The sequence below is a fragment of the Siphateles boraxobius genome, unplaced genomic scaffold, assembly GCF_051911475.1.
Source record: "Siphateles boraxobius isolate OS27281-9 unplaced genomic scaffold, OSU_SipBor_1 9, whole genome shotgun sequence".
Classification (NCBI taxonomy): domain Eukaryota; kingdom Metazoa; phylum Chordata; class Actinopteri; order Cypriniformes; family Leuciscidae; genus Siphateles; species Siphateles boraxobius.
In genome coordinates this window covers 18,659,017-18,675,697 of record NW_027509219.1, presented here as the reverse complement: position 1 = coordinate 18,675,697, position 16,681 = coordinate 18,659,017, and the positions used below count along the sequence as shown (strand labels likewise).

Sequence of the window (16,681 nt, the reverse complement as noted above, 5' to 3'; positions counted from 1 at the left end):
AACTTTGAGGTGAGAGAGAAAATATACCAAAGTATATTGGATCCGTGCAGTCGGTCTTAAAGTGACAGCATCCAAATTTACCTGCTGTCATTATTAATCTTAATCAAACAACAAAAAAGAGAAAATCTCTCAGTGATCTCGACTGAATCACTTTTGTAACTTTAATAAGAATAATTTTATAAAACAAGGAGTGCAAAAATGTGCTGCGCAGGGTGTAAAATCTGTATCCCGGTGCTCTTTGGGTGTAGGGATAATTTGACTCATACAAACATATCAAGCCAAGGCACTCGAGAATTTAAGTAAATATATACAAAAAGCCTTTATTTAGTCATGGCTTAGGCAATTAAAATCAGTTTGCAGAAAACCGCATACCGGGACGTCATGGCTAATGAGTTTTCATCAGGACCCAGTTTTCTGTAAACGGATTTTAATTGCCTAAGTCATGACTAAATGAATGCTTTTTATGTATATTTACTTAAATTCTCGATTGCCTTGGCTTGAAACATTGTAAGAATAAATGTATATTTAATTTACACAGTAAAGACTGCATTGTTTTATTTATACATTTGATTACTTAATACATTTTATGTAGCATTTCTAGTGCTTGACGTTTTTCAGGTATAGGTCTTTGTTCTATTGTTGTTTCCTTTCTTTAGCCTATCTTTATCAGTTTACTTTTCTTTGTCAATTTACTATTTTATTTCGGCTAGTATTAGCTTTTAAATGATATTGAAAATGGTGATAAGAATTAGTTTCAATGTTATCAAAAATGTTGATATCATAACTGTATTTAAAGCAAAAATAACTATATCATGATATATATCGTTATCGGGAAATAAAATTACTCATCGTGGTTTAAAATTTTGGTCATATCGCCCACCCCTGAAGAATATATTTTTACAAACTCTTTTTACTCCTCACTTCCTATATCAGTCTCTCCTCACTCCCATTCTGCAAGGTAAACTTGTTTAATAGAATCTAACGGTAACAAAACAGGAACCTCTGGGGCATTCAATGATGTCATGCAGTCAAGTGCTTTTTCCAAGCTGTTGCATGTCCTTACATGTTCCATGCTGCAAGTTATTCAATAAAGTGCTTTGAATTTCACACACCTTGTAACTGCATTATTATTTTACAGCTCAGTGGCGACTGAGACGCTGCTGAGTTTTTCATATTCTCCGCACATCTATACATGCGCACATCTTCTGTATCATTACATTGTGATTGTCAAGATTCGAGACACTGAATCAAATCAATGGAAGTGATTATCAGCTGGTTCCCATCAGATTGTTTGGAACCTTCATAGAAACTGAAGGTTTTTTGCATCCATATTTGACCACAAAGCATATAAGATCCCAGGTTGGGAACCAGTGTACTTACACTAAAGCTGCTTTTTGTCAGGAAGTGAGAAAAAAAGGCATTGCCCATCAACTTTTATTGCATTCAAAATCATGTGTACGCACATCAGAATTACGAACCTGTAAGTAGCAACTCCCCAGAAGGACTTGGAAGGCAGTGTTATATCTGAGGTCTATTATTCCTGGTGTGACACTTAAAAAAATATATATATATTATGACAGGGTTTAATTGTTGCCAAGTCTGAAATTCCCTTTTTAAAGTAGAAACGGCTGGCTTAAAAGTACATTCTGGAGCTCACATTGCCATTTCTCTGAGCAATGTTTCTCCTTCATGCAGATAAACATTCTCAATCAGATTTTTAACGAGTCACTCCGGTGAATCGTAATGACGAATGTGCTATATTACTAGGGAAATGGAAAGCCCACACAGCAGCACTTTCACGTGGGGAAAAAAGTGTGTGTGTGCGTAACTAATGCAGAGGGCATAAATTTGCTGGGAGAAACATCGGTGTGAGAAAAAGCAAAAGACAAACAGCCTTTAAAGGATGAGTTTAATCTCCAGCTCAACAACCCTCCGGTCTGCCAGCAAGATGACCCAAATTGGATCATTAAATTTCACTTCTGTATTCCTGTGGAGACGTGAGAAGGAGAATGGTCCCTCCACCTACCATTCTTTTCAGTTTGTTTTTAGGAGACAAAGTTCAATTATTGAATTGTAAATGAATTGAAAGGACTGGGCGGCAGTATCTAAGTGTCAGCAGCCGCATACATTTTGTGGCGACTGTGTAGAGCAAGAGGTGAGTGTGTGTGTGTATTTTCTTGAGGTAAACTTCAGCGATGCCCCGCTCATTCTCATTCTGTTTGTCCCTGCATCCTTCCACCGCATCTTTATCTTTGTCTGCGGGAGACAAGATGGCCCACCGCCAGGCCTTAATGGACTTTTGGAAAGCAAAGAAAATAATACATCACAGGTCAAGAAAGGAGAGGTAGAAAAGGGGTAGTGGTCCTAAATATTTATTTCTTGCCAGCAAATATTTGAGAACATAACCATGGCCATACATAGAAATACTACCTGGGCTTCACCCAGACTCCCATGCACCTTAATACACACAAACCATTTGTTATTACCTAGAAAACATGAGCATCCATGTGTGTATTAGCGGTTATGGAAAAATAATAACAGTAATGTCATGCATTGAATTGCAAATGACAGCGCAAAACCTTTTCCCACTGTCTCAAATTGTGAATGGTGTGTTACACACGAAATTACTTTTTCCTGTCTTTGAAAGTGCCGGTTCGGATTTCATTTTTCCAAATCCGACATCTATGACTTGGCTTACCTTCACAACACACTTTTGCACTTCATGATTGTTTAATTCATTTTTTATGATATTAGTTTCCTCAAACAGGAGTTTATTTGCAAATCTCAGGAGTTCTGACAGCATGTTGCTAAGCAAACAGCACAAGAGTCACCATGTCTATGCTGGACACAACAAAGTGACTGTTGCAAATCCATTTGTTATTTGTGTCAGAAGTAGCGCGAGCACTCAAGGTACATCCGAAAATAGAACTGAGCATCGTTTACTGACCGTAAATTTGTCGTTCCCCATCCGTGTAGACGGCATCACTGATTCTAACAGTTTCTATATGTTTTTTGTTGCATCGCGCCAATCGAGTCTAGTGTAATAATCATGAAAATACTATACGGTTATTTCTTTTTATGTTATATATATATATATATATATATATATATATATATATATATATATATATATATATATATATATATTAAGGCCCACATGAACTATAACTATAAATATTATAACGTCTATAAAGATAACCATTAGGGGTGGCACGGTACATGAAAAAACATCCGAACCGTTCGGTTCGCTTGTCTCGGTTCGGTGCGTGTGTGCGTCGCACGGTTCAACGCATGCGCAATGTAACCTCGTGCCCGTGACCTCAGACAGTGTGTTTACTTTTCGCACGAAATAAGTGATGTGTGGACAATGGACATATATATGAGGCTTGTTCGACTTGAACCGGTGCTGCACAGACCGATTCATGAATAACATCAAAGTACCGCGAGAGCAACGGCTCCGTATGCTTTTCAATCACTCTCGTGGTACTTTGATGTCATAAACCGATCGATCTGTGCAGCGCTGGTTCAAGTCGAACAAGCCTACAGTAAAAGTGGAGTATGGAGTGCTGCAGGTCTCGTCACGTATAGAAATGTCAAGTGGGAGATATAAGGAAGGCTAACCGGAGTTGGAGGATGCTCCAGGTCGTATAAGACCGTTGTGTGGGAACATTTTGGATTTCATGTTACCTATGATATTTAAATACAGTGACACCAAGTTTATATAAGAACTCCGGTCATATGTTCCCAAATACTTCACTTTAATTTCAAGTGAAAAAAAATGTATCCTCACTCTCAGGGAATAGAAGGATTGTTGATACTGTTTTTGTGTTGAGGTTGAACTTATGTTTCACTTTATGGTTATGCCTTTGCTATTGTTATATCCTCATTATAGGCAATTATGTGTAACATATTTTGACTTATTTAAAAGATAGTGCTTTAAGAGTTTCTCTCTTTTTCTTTTAAAAGATAAACGTTTTGTAATAGCTACACTGACGTTGACAGTTTGATAAATGCAAGTTAATTTTAATCTTTGTGTGCTAAAAATGCAAATAAGTCCCTGTAGAGATAGCAATACACATTCTCATTTTTTGCCAGATAAACAAAAGCATTTCATCAATGTCTTCTCTCTTGCTGTATCAAAATGTCAGCTTTCCTCAGAGATGGTCTCAATAGTGTGCTTAAAGTCAAGTCAAATTCAGTTTGTGCATGATTACATGATATACATTTTTTTTAATACTGTATCCTGAATTGTGGATAATTAAGCTATAGCCTATATCACATGCTGAAGTACATTTCTGGAGTGTTAAAGATTAAAAGAAAAAATAACAACAAGAACCGTACAGAACCGAAAACCGTGACCCTAAAACCGTGATATGAACCGAACCGTGGGTTTTAGTCGTTTAGTTATAGCTGTGGTGTTCTAGAATTAGAAAGATTGCTATAGAAAGATAACTTTATAGTTATTGTTATGTCCTTGGTGTAAACAGCCCATTTACACACATAATTCCGAGAAGGCGGATGGGATAAGAGAAATGAAGATCATAAATAAGCTTATTTTTAATTCAAAACTACATTGTATTGGCAAATATAGTTAATTGTTATTGAAATATATATATATATATATATATATATATATATATATAAAAAAAATTTTACACAACTTATGTATTTGTATGCTTATTAGACTACAACACTGAACAGGTGTGGTCACATTTAACGTTGTCCATTGAATTTTTGCATGCATGAATTTTTGCAAATTATTTTGTGAATTGTAATAGGAATTCTCGCATTCAGGAATTTCACTTGAGCACAAAACGGGTTCAAGTCTTTCACGGGTTCACCACGTTGACCAACAAAAAGCTGCTTGGATTGCTTCTTGCATCAGTACAATATTGACTATATACAGATAAACATTTTTGCCTGCAAGATTTTGCTAATTGACCTTTAGCTTAGCGACATGCTAACAGCCGTCACATCTGGAGTGTGCCTGTTACAGCATGCCTTAAGACTCTGCCCGGAGGAAGCTCTCAAGGTTTTGGAACAGAGCCCGAGTGTGCAACCTTAAATTATTCTAAAGTCGGAAGAAAGTGTGCTGTCAGTTGTGAGAGAACAGGCTTGCTGGAACTCTATATCTTTGTCATCTCAGCATGAGTAAAAACCATAAAATGTCACATCACAGCCACTCTTGATGCAGAGGACAGGGGCTTCATGAAGTGTGTATGTCACAACTGTGAGGAGGACCAGAGATGGAGCGCTGCGGATGACAGCCACATGAGCGATGGGGAGCACTCTGATTATACAGCAGGGTGTGTGAGCATGCATGCGTTCAAAGACGTGCATGTGTGCACTCATATCAGGGAGTGCTAAGAATGTCAGGATGTCTGTGTCCTAGGGACTTTTGACAGCTTTTTCTTGCCATCTCTGCAGGGATTTAGTGAAGCCTGTATTTTCCTGCTCCATGGACAAGATGCATCCACTGATCCATGCTGTCATCACAAATAGACCGAAAGAATCAGCAGAAGAGCCATTATTTTCTGGACTTTTTCAGTATCATGTACCAAAAAAAAGTGTGGTCCAAGACTTGGCTGGTAGCCTGTGATTTAGTGGGTGACCTGACTTTGAATCTTGCTTGATCCTTCTCCCACTTGTCTTTGGTTGTTTTTTGCAAGGAGTTAAAGAGATAGTTCATCCAAAAATGAAAATGATGTTATTATTTACTCACCCTCACATCGTTTCAATCCTTATAAAGCAATTGCATCTCTTCACAAGAATTGGATTAAACCCCTCAATTCATATAGATTCATTTTCTGAGGTCTTTATAACCTTTTTGTATCTTCTAAGTTTTGGTTACCTATACTTTCAATGGAGGAAAAGTAACCTCTTTGAAATGGTTTGAAATGACATAAGAGAGTAGAAGTTCTGTCCTTAAAGTATTGTTGCAGAGAAGTTAGAAGACTTTCTTTACAATCAATCTCTATATTCTCTGAGGCTAAACTTGCAGTCTCATGGCTGTCTTAGCTGCTTTATCTTTTGCCCTTTGTGTGGGAAGCTCAAAAGGATATGCACAGACCCTCTTCTCTTTTCTTTTGAAGGATATGTCTAACAGTGGTGTGTTTGAGTAAATGATCAAAGGAACAATTCAGCTTATTCATAGCCTCAAATTCAATGTTAAATTAACCATTGTATTTTAGTTTTGGTTGTGCAAACATTCATAGCACTTGGAGAGGCGGAAGCTTGCTGTAGTCCTTGAAACGGTTTGGTCAAGCAGTGTTCAAACAATGATGAAAATTCAAAAGCAATGGGACTTTCACAAACTATCACTCTGTGTATTAGTGGTGAGGATATTTTCAGCGATTCTTTCCACAGGTTATATTGTTACCTGAGTAGGTGGCAACAAAGGAAAGTCTTTATGAGGGAGTTATTGACTCATTCATTCATTCATTAATTCATTCAAATACATAAAAAATATTAATTCATGAATTAAACCAGTGATGTTATTTATGAGTAACTCAAAAGATTTGTTCAAAAACATTGGCAGAGCAAGTAACAATATTTTTTTCTAAAATGTAAGTTACTCGATATTAACTTACCATTTTGGCTCATTTTTCCTTGCTTTGTGTCAATGACTTTCTTGTCAAATATGTTGACAGATGTTTGAGTAAAGAGAACTGAAACAATGGATGGGAGATGAAAGTGTGTATTGTCAGATTTTAATGACTTGTATTGTCATCATGAACAGTGAAAAACAGTCCCTTTCACTTGACTTTTGAGTAATTTTATATGACACATACATATATCCACATATAATTGTCCATTACAGTTTATCTGTTCACTACTTTTGTGAAAAGAGAATGTATTTCTTGTTGTCATCACCAATGTATCAAACTAGCGAGAATGTAGACATTTGATCCACGACTAGTCAACACAAACTGCCAACTAGTGTCAAAACTGATCAATTAGTCAATACAGTCAAGAAAGACAATCGGAGATAAAGCAGTGTTAAGGATAAAGAGTTAGGAGACATTGATGAGAATTGGCACACTATAGTATACTAGCCGGATTCAACGTGGGTGACTCCTGTCAAGGAACGCTCCTACCAGCCTTTGTTAAATATAGGCATTCATGTATCTTTTCTATTATTATTACTATTACAAAGTAAATAGACATTTTCTAAATGAGTCTATACTTTTCTTTGAAGAAATAAAAACAGGAAATGAGAAGTACACTTCTTTTTGTGGTTCACTTTTCCCACTAAATGTCAGAGGCATAATTCATCTTCAGCAATCAATAGCCTACATGTCATATTCTCCCTCAAATGTTCCCTCCCCGCTGAACGCACTGCTGTTTGCCATTTTCATGTTGGAGCCTTATGGAATATTGACTAGTATATGACTGCAAAAATGACTGCAACTGTGACTTTGACATAATGATTTTTTTTTCATGTTACAACCGAATTAGGAGAAACTATTATATTCATTGAATGGTACTTCTTTTTGGAATTATCCATTTTGTCGTAGTTTTTTAAAGGGATAGTTCGCCCAAAAATGAAAACTGACATAATTTGCTTACCCTCTTGTCGTTTCTTTCTTCTGGAGAACACAGTAGAAGATATTAAGATGTCTTTCGTCCACAGTGAAAGTCAATGGGGTCCAATATTGTGTTGTCATTGTATGGACAAAACAACTCTTCAAAATATCTTATTTTATGTTCCACAGAAGAAGAAAAAAATGTATGCAGTTTATGGGACAACATGAGGGTTGAGTAAAGGATGCTGGAAGTTTCATTTTTGGGTGAACTATCCATTTTAAGAAATAATAAGTGGAATGTAATAAGCTTGCTCGTATAAGCTTGTTTTGGTTTGCTATTAATATCTCTCTATGCTACAGAGACTGCACTGTAAACTGTCTTTTAAAGCCATAGTTTCTGAATATATTGATAATTTTCCTCAATTATTCTTCACATTGAACAGTCTGTAAGGAGTTATATTTGGAATATTGAAAAACAACAGATTGAAAAAGAGGAGTGAAAAAATAAAGATTCATGCCATATCCCATTAGCAACAGTATTTCAGTTCTAGCTCAGTGAGCTGTCCTGGACTGTTTCTCAAACATCTGTGCCTAATTATTCCTCACTCCCTTATAGATCCTGTCTTTGGGAAAGAGGTACGTCCTTTTGCATATGGTCTGTGATGGACTATTAATTGCTTTTCCTTCATTTTCTGTTGGATAGAAAGCACTAATGACAGCTCAAAGCCAATTAGAGAGGAGAAGAAACATGGGAGAGGAAGTTGTCACATATTGGTGTCTCTCCATGTTGTCTCCATCGAGTGCAGATTCGAGCACGGGCCACCTGGGTGTGTGATTTCAGTGTACCCTGTGTGCGAGCTTGTAAAGACCGTTGCTCAGCTGTCCCTCTTTAAAAACAGCTAATTAATGATATCCTCAATGCTTTTTATATAAAATGTATTGCAGTGGCTCTCTGCTCATAAATTGATTTATTCATTCCTCCATCTATACATACATGCAATGAAAGTCAAAAGTCGTTCCCAAAAAAGGTATAATGTTTAATAATTTGATAGTTCCCAATAGATATTTGATATATATATATATATATATATATATATATATATACTTTTTCACTGGTCACAATTTTGACCGATACCATGGGGAAAAATATAAAACTTAAAAAACAATAATTCGGCAGCAGGTATATAGGCTCCTGTCACTTTAAGAACCAGACACACAGATCCATTATACTGTTACTCTTGCATTTTCTTTCTCAACTGTTTACATTCTTTCAAAACATAACTGACTGTGTTTACGTGAATAATCTCTAAGACCAGAATGTTGACATTATTTTATGTGTATTTGACTTTAACCGCAATAAGCAGAGAAAACAAACTCAAGGCGGCTTTATGTGTGCGCACTTTCCCACGCCGAAATTCAAGCCCTGTAATACCAACAATATACATCCAGAGCAAATGAAACTAGCGAGTGAGTAGAGGCGGTTTGTGTGTTAAAGCGTAGCTGGTACCGTTTATCTATTCTACGGAAAATGAGTATTAAGAAGAGTTTACGATGTTTCAGTATCGATATGTATCGAAAAAAAAAATTTTTGACAACACTAAATTGCACTTAGTTTATTATTTCAGATGCCTTTTTAAAAGAATAGAATTGAAAAATGTATATATTATATATAAAATTCAGCCAACCAAAGTGGCTAGTAGGACTGACTGTGTTACACGCCACTGCTGAAATCCGCCCGCATTTGGCAGGTTGGCGGGTGTTAATGTCAAGCCCTGATATATATCTTCTTTAACCATATGATGACTTTGAACTATCCTTTTAAGCAGCACATTAGTAAAAGAAGACCCTAAAATTACAGCTAACCACTTTACAATTCTGAATGAGGCAAACGTATAATTTTCCCGTTTTTCTCTTGACTTTTGCTTGTGATAGGGAGTTCAAACCAGACCCTAAAATTACTGCTAACCACTTTGCATTTCTGAATGAAGGCAAAGTATAATTTAAAGTATAATTTTCTCTTTTTTTTTCTCTTGACATTTGCTTGTGATAGGGAGTTCAGCTTAGATGAAGTTTGAATTGAAAAAAAAACTATTTTAAAACGTATTTATTTATTTTCAGTCGAGAAAAATACCAAAAACATTCTGTAATTGTGTTTTATTTTAGATTGGCTTCGAAATGGAGCCCATTTCGGTAAAAATGGTAATCATGGGTAAAATTGTAATCTAAACGAATATGGATCTTTTAAACATAAATGGATCTAATGAAAAAGTGCTTTGGATAGAAATGAAAGAGAGCCCTCTTTGACGCTGGGGACCAATTCTCGAAACAGAATGAAGTCGACCTTAATGGAGGTCAGGCTGTTCCCTGTACAAAATCTTGCGGCTGGCATAGTGGCCTCTGGGACATTGAGCGCAGGCCGTTTGAAGAAGTCTCAGCAGGAAAGCCGAGGACAAACTTGATTGGCTCTAAGTAATGTCGTCCTGGGAGATGATCACACAGCAGGAATATCGTCCTTCATCAAATGAAGCAGGTCTCTCTCCACACTTCCCCTTCGCTTTTGGCCTATTGGAGTTAGAACCCGATAAAGAGAGATTTTTTTCTGAAGGTTGACTTAAGGTTCCGAATAGAAATGTGACTAGTTTTCATCTAGAGCAAAAATAAATCCAAGATATTATGCCCTGCAACTCAAAACCATTCGGATGAATGCTACAAATTAAAACTGTTAGCACTACACCCTTCAATGACTGTTTTTGGCCATGTTTCCATCCAAGTTGTGAATTTAATTATGAATATCGCATGAACTATTTGTGAAGCGCAGCATTTCCATCCCATATGTTCAAGAAAACACGATCATCATTTCCAGGGAAATTTGCGCAAAATGAAAAAGGATCCATTGTGGCTCTTTTAGTTATGTAAAGTTAATTGAGATTTAGCTGCTGAACTTTGTGTCTGCCAGCTATCGCCAGAAGATGTCTGAGTAACAAGTCAGCTGATCATATGTATCCAGTCACATTACTTTTTTTGATGTGAATGTAAATCAATTGGCTCATATTTTATGCACATCGTCTTACTGAATAAAAGCTGTTTTTTATGCACATTTGGTAAATTTATTCACATCTTGCGGTCTCTGTCCAGCATTTGTTTTATATCATATCTCAAAATTCACACTAAATTATATGGCTGAAAACCCAGCATAAGAAGACCAGCAGGCAAACTAATTTGGAAAATATCTGAAATTACGCCTACAATGCTTACACCTTAAACAAATGTGGGCGAAAGAAGTCAAAGTATGCTGCTTTTTGGAAAAATATGCCTTGGATAATGCTGGAGCATTATGTATATATCATTTTAAAGCACTTTCATTTACTGCTGTTCTGGGGAAGATTTATATAATTTATATTAGATTATATAAAATTTCTCTGGGCTGTTCTTTCCAAATGAAATATGTGTCTGCAATATAGGCGTGGCAGTATAAGTGTGTACATCATTCACTTGGGTAACTTTGAATGCACTGGGTTTTAAAAAGAAAGTAAAAACAACCTCTGCACCTTGTGAAAATTATGCAGCTGTGTCCTTTTGGAAGTTATTGATTTCATAAAAGCTTTGATTCGTTTCATATAGGGCTTACTTCTTAGCTAATATCAGTTGAATCCTGCTGTTTTTATAGAGTGTTGTAATTTACCCAAGCCATTGAAACCATGCGAGTGTTGCGAGCAGTACATTTGTAAAACAGTCGCATCCAATGTGTGTCTTTATTTTAACTCAGTGCCCTGTTGTTAGGAAGAAACGTTGAATATGTATGGGTGAATATAAATCTAATGAGGGCATGTGCTTGATACCTCATTTAAAAACAATGTACTGATTGGGATGCACTGAGCATTGTTTGCTTTAGAGAAAATGGCTTCAGATAATTATCTTGGCACAATTAAAATCACAGCCACTTTGTTTGCTATGGCTGGAGGGCTGTAGGACATGCTTCACATTTCTGTCAGTGATGTACTCCAGGTCAAGAAGTTTCTCTTTTTCTCACCTTTTTTGCCACTTTCAGCCAGTGGTATATTTCTTTGCTGTTTGCAGGCCCATTATAATGCCGCTGTGGCAATTTTATCACCTGCAATTGTACCACGGGCAATTTTTTCTCTGCTGCCTGAGTTCAATTGAATTAAAATCAATAGAAAATGCCTCCGGTATTACAAAACAATCTCTATTCAGCTTCTCAATTTAATGTACTTCTGTTGTGGTGAGAGGTGTGTGCTTGCGTGTGTTTGTGTAAATACATACAAGATGAACACATGCTCTTACAGAGATGCAGAGTACACAAATTTGAAGAATTATTATCAATCAACATGTACGTCAATACGATATTTAACAGATTTTTTTTAAATTATTTTCACGTTATTAAATTAAATTAAAATCATTTTAAATGCTACAAGTCAATTTAGGTGTCAAATTATTAGTGTTTTTAAACATTAACTTTAGTTGATGGGAAAGGTAATCTACATGTAAACATTGGGGGAATGAGCTGCACAATTAAACAACTGATAACAAATAAAAAATATCTCTAATATTGGCCAAGAGCTGATATACATTACCCACCGCCCCCACAAAAGCAAGAGAGCTTTTGTTAATAAAAGTATAATAATTTTTTTTCATTTAATATAAGTGAAATTGTCTTTGTTTTATTGTTGTTGCGTTTTAATAAAAAAATATTAATGAACCACAGCAAACTAAGCTTTCATTTTAAGTATGAGGAAAATCCAAAGATATTTTATTTATTTATGGTATATAACATGGATATACCATATCATATCATTAAAATAAGAGATTTTGTCAGGCCAGTGTGAACATGATGATGGACTGCAGTAGTAGGCCTATATTTGATTTCAATGAAGTCATTCAACTGCGCTCTCAGTTACAGTTATACTTACAAAGAGTCTTCGAGTCATCTACCACAGGTGTTAAGTGAAAGTGTGAAAGTGAAAGTGACACGTGATGACACGTGACACGTGAAAGTGACACATAATTTGACCTCTGCATTTAACCCATCCAAGTAAGTGCACACACATTAGGAGCAGGGTAGTGAGTAGTGAAGACACACACACTGCAAACGTGGATACACACACCCGGAGCAGCGGGCAGCCTTGAGTGGCGCCCGGGGAGCGATTGGGGGTTAGGTGCCTTGCTCAAGGACACCTCAGTCATATTCCTGCCGGTACTGGAATCGAACCAGCAACCTTTGGGTCACCAGTCCAACTCTGTTACCATTAGGCCATGACTGCCCCAAAAATCCACGTTTTGAGAGTTGGTTCACTCTCCCACTCTTTAGTTACAACTTTTATTTTGGCCACTTTGGCATAGCGATCACTTGAATTCACAGGTACAAGTTCAAATTAGATCCCTTATCACGCTGAAAACCCGACACTAATGAATCATCAGGTATATGTCTGCTATCGCTCTTACTAACACCAGCCAACTCTGCAGTGGGTGTGTGTGTCATTTAGTAATGGCATGATGACTGATTGGATGGAGTACATGCACACTTGGGGGGGCTTTTTTTTTTTTTCATTAACCAATTAGTCTATAAAATTTTGATCTTTGAAAACCGCCAAACTGACCCCAAACCTGCCCAAATTTTGCCCACCCAGCCAAATCTTTTTTTACCCGCACAATCAAATTCAAAACTGCCCAATCTGGCAGCACTGCATAGATCCCCCTTTATTTTTTCTTGGACTCCACGTCAGGGGCTGCTGCAGCACTCCTGCTTCCCATTGTGATGTAGTGTTACCTGTGGTTATTATACAGCTCTTGTGGAATAAATCTGATTGGTCAATCGCGCAATTCAGCTATATGTTATCCCCCAATAACAACTAGTCAAAAATGGTAACACAGGCTCATCCGGGTAACCGTCGCTGAAGTCGGCGCTTTACACTCCTGGAAGTTTTGTGTTTGGTGAGCTAATAAAATATTAAAACTCACTCAATATTTTGTGTACAGTTATTTTAATTATGTCATCCGTAACAAACAGGTAAGATTTTAAAACAGTTTCATCTCAAATCAATATCTCTTATCCCCATAATTATTTATGTGGTGAAATACCATGTAATAAGTGGTACAATACCTTAACTTAACATCTAACTTACTAGCTATTAATAAGCAGCGATTAGGAGTTTATTGACATAATTGCAAAACTGCAATAGGCCCATTTCTAAAGCTCTATGCAATATATTTTTAAACAAGCACCCGAGTATATTGAACACTTTTGATGGGATGCTGGATGAGGGGGAGAGTAATCAGTCAGTTAGGGGGAGGGTTATATCTGTAAGCAGTGAAGTTCCATCTGCATTCGTTGCAGTGAAATGACTGCTGCTCTTATCTAAATAAGCCATTGATGTGAGAAAATTCTCAGTATTTGCTGAAGCCAGGAGCCACTTGCAGACCATTTTAGTGCTTAGCAGACTGACCTGTAGTTACACGCTATGTCTGGTAAGCCGTTTGGAGTAAAAAAGATGTTTACTCATTTAATAGTGATTTTCTCTGAAGGCATTCTCTCTGATCTAGCTCTGTCCTGTTGCAGACTGTTTTGAAATGCCTGAAAAATTCATGAAGGCTATTAAAATGTTCCTGCCTAAAAAGTCAGCCTTGTCTACCATAAAAAAAAAACACGCAAATGTGTGTACATATTTTACATCAACAGTTAACGGTATCTTAGCATGAGGTCGCTTCAAAATATATCCTTGGATGTTGAACTGCAGATAGGCTGGAACTGAAAAAGAAAGCTCTCTGGTTTTCATTAAAAGCACATTGATTTTTTTTTTGACGCAAGACTTTCGTAACCTTGAAATGTTCTCTTAGAGGATAGAGGCCATCTTTCTCTTGAATTGTTCAAGGATAGCGTCTTCAGTATCGGAAATGAATACCCCTTTTGTCTGCAGCTGTTGAATGAAAATTGGCCTTTTTTAGAATTGAATTCATTCGTAGAGCTGAAGATTAAAGTCTAGAGCTTTTGAAAAGTTTATTTTCACTCAAAGAGCAAAGATTGTGAGTATTTAGAACGCTATATTATAGCAAGGGTTTTTTTCTGCTAAAATTGTTTTGGTAGAAGTAAAATTTAGAAACAGCAACCCTGTAATCCAAGTTTGAAGATGTAAAACCTCCTTGTGCGACGCTTCTCAGCTGTACTTAATAAACAATTAATGGTAAAAGAGTAGCGAGATCCTGCTGGGATTTAATTAAGGCTTGATTGTTTTTCAGCAATGGCGCTTTATGTGGACCAGCCACTTTTGATAAATGTTCAGCACCTGTTTGCGTTATTTATGCTCCCACCTGATTTGGTTTTGAATTTGTCCTCATGTGCCTCTCTGTTTTTCTTTGAAGGTGATTTCCATTGCATCTCTATTAACTCTCCTGTTCTTTTGTGTACACACGTATGTCTTTTTTCTCACCCTCTTAGGTGAAGTATGGGCGTTTTGCATTTGTGTGGGATGCAGCTGTCCTGGAGTATGTGGCCATTAATGATGAGGACTGCTCGCTCTACACCGTGAGCAACAATGTGGCTGACAGGGGCTACGGCATCGCGATGCAGCATGGCAGTCCCTACAGGGACATCTTCTCTCAGAGGTACTGTATGATGAGATTCTAATTATCCATATGTTGCAATTTGTCTCTGGGGCCGTGCTGGTATACAAGAAGTGTTTTTTCAAATTAAAAATTTGGCATTTAAAGTCTGAGTGCGTGATTTAAAATCAATTTCTCAAAGAGAGGAGTGCGGGAATGGAGTTGTAACACAGTCAGTTTAAAACATAGAAAGTAGGCACATGGATGAAATCACCATTATACATACATGAGTGCCACCCTCAGTAACAGTGAAAGTTGTAAATCTGAGTAAAAATGACAGTACAAATTCCTCTGCTCTGCAGCAGCAGCAAAGCAGATCTAGTCTGCCAAAATTAACGTCTAATTCTGAGATTTGTTATGATTGAAATAGTATTATTATAAAACTTTTTGGCCATGTGCTTTGCATTGTGCTCCCTAAAAATCCACTGGAGCTGGGCGGTCCTTATTAACGTAAGCAGGCTCTTCATTGACATGTGTATTTAATTTTTCATTGTTATGGTCATGGACAGTCATCAACTTTAATTTTAATACAGCCATTTAAAAAGTTTTCCTCTGGTTCCTGAAACAATGGCGAAGAAATTGCACAGCATTATATGAGAACGTTTTATAAAAGTCTTTCAAATTTAGCAAGTCATAGAGATCAATTCTTTAAGTGAAAAGACAAACTCTTTTGCCTCACCTAAGAGGAAGTACTTCTACGCAGTAGATACAGCACCAATGGAGATCAACATGCGATTCTTAATGACTTAATAAGCTCCACTGCTTTAATACGGGGAGCTAGATTGAGAATAGAAATTTTAAATCACTCACTCTGAGTGAAATTGCTAAATTGAAATACCACTATAGTGACAGACTGAGAAAAATATGATAGCATGGAGTGATGGCCCCATTGTTGATGTAAAAGTCGATACATGCTCTACGTTTACTCATCACCACGAGTCTTAAGAGAAGAAAAGAAGAGAAAGCGTGGAAAGCTTGACTTAACTCTAAAATGATTCGGTATCAAAAAGAATATGCATTGTGAAAGTGCACCAATAATCCCTTGCATTGTCCTATAGACACAGTAGTTCTCTGTAAAATCATCTGTATTTTAAAAGAGCTCTTACCTTTCCAAGTAACAACCATCTTCCATCTGTTGTTTCCATGCATTTGGGCTAAATGCATTCTTTTTTGTCTGGAGAGTGCACAGGAAGCAAAGATTCACCTGAAATGTAATAAATACTGTGACAATGTGTTAAATTATCTTTACATTACATTTACATTTATTCATTTAGCAGACGCTTTTATCCAAAGTGACTTACAAATGAGAACAATAGAAGCAGTTAAACTAACAGTAGGACAACAATATGTAAGTGCTATGACGCCCTCTCAGTTTAATCTAACCCTTTTTTTTTAAATAAATAAAAATAGAATAGAAGAGAAAGTGTTAGTATTACTGGATATTACTTTATACAAATAATCTGTATATTTTGCGAGTACGTCAACTCATTCTACCAACCTACAGGTAATAGTCTACTACTGTAACACTCTAATGAGAGTTA

At 36.7% G+C, this 16,681-nt stretch overlaps 1 protein-coding gene across 2 annotated transcripts in view; it reads left to right on the top strand.

The window, feature by feature from the left end:
• The window catches only part of grid2 (glutamate receptor, ionotropic, delta 2), a 475,449-nt gene that overhangs the window by 427,866 nt on the left and 30,902 nt on the right, over positions 1–16,681 (top strand). For both annotated transcript variants that reach the window (XM_077223320.1, XM_077223321.1), the window contains exon 14: positions 14,977–15,143. In XM_077223320.1, coding sequence (XP_077079435.1) covers positions 14,977–15,143 — 167 coding nt within the window. The remainder of the gene's footprint in view (positions 1–14,976; positions 15,144–16,681) is intronic.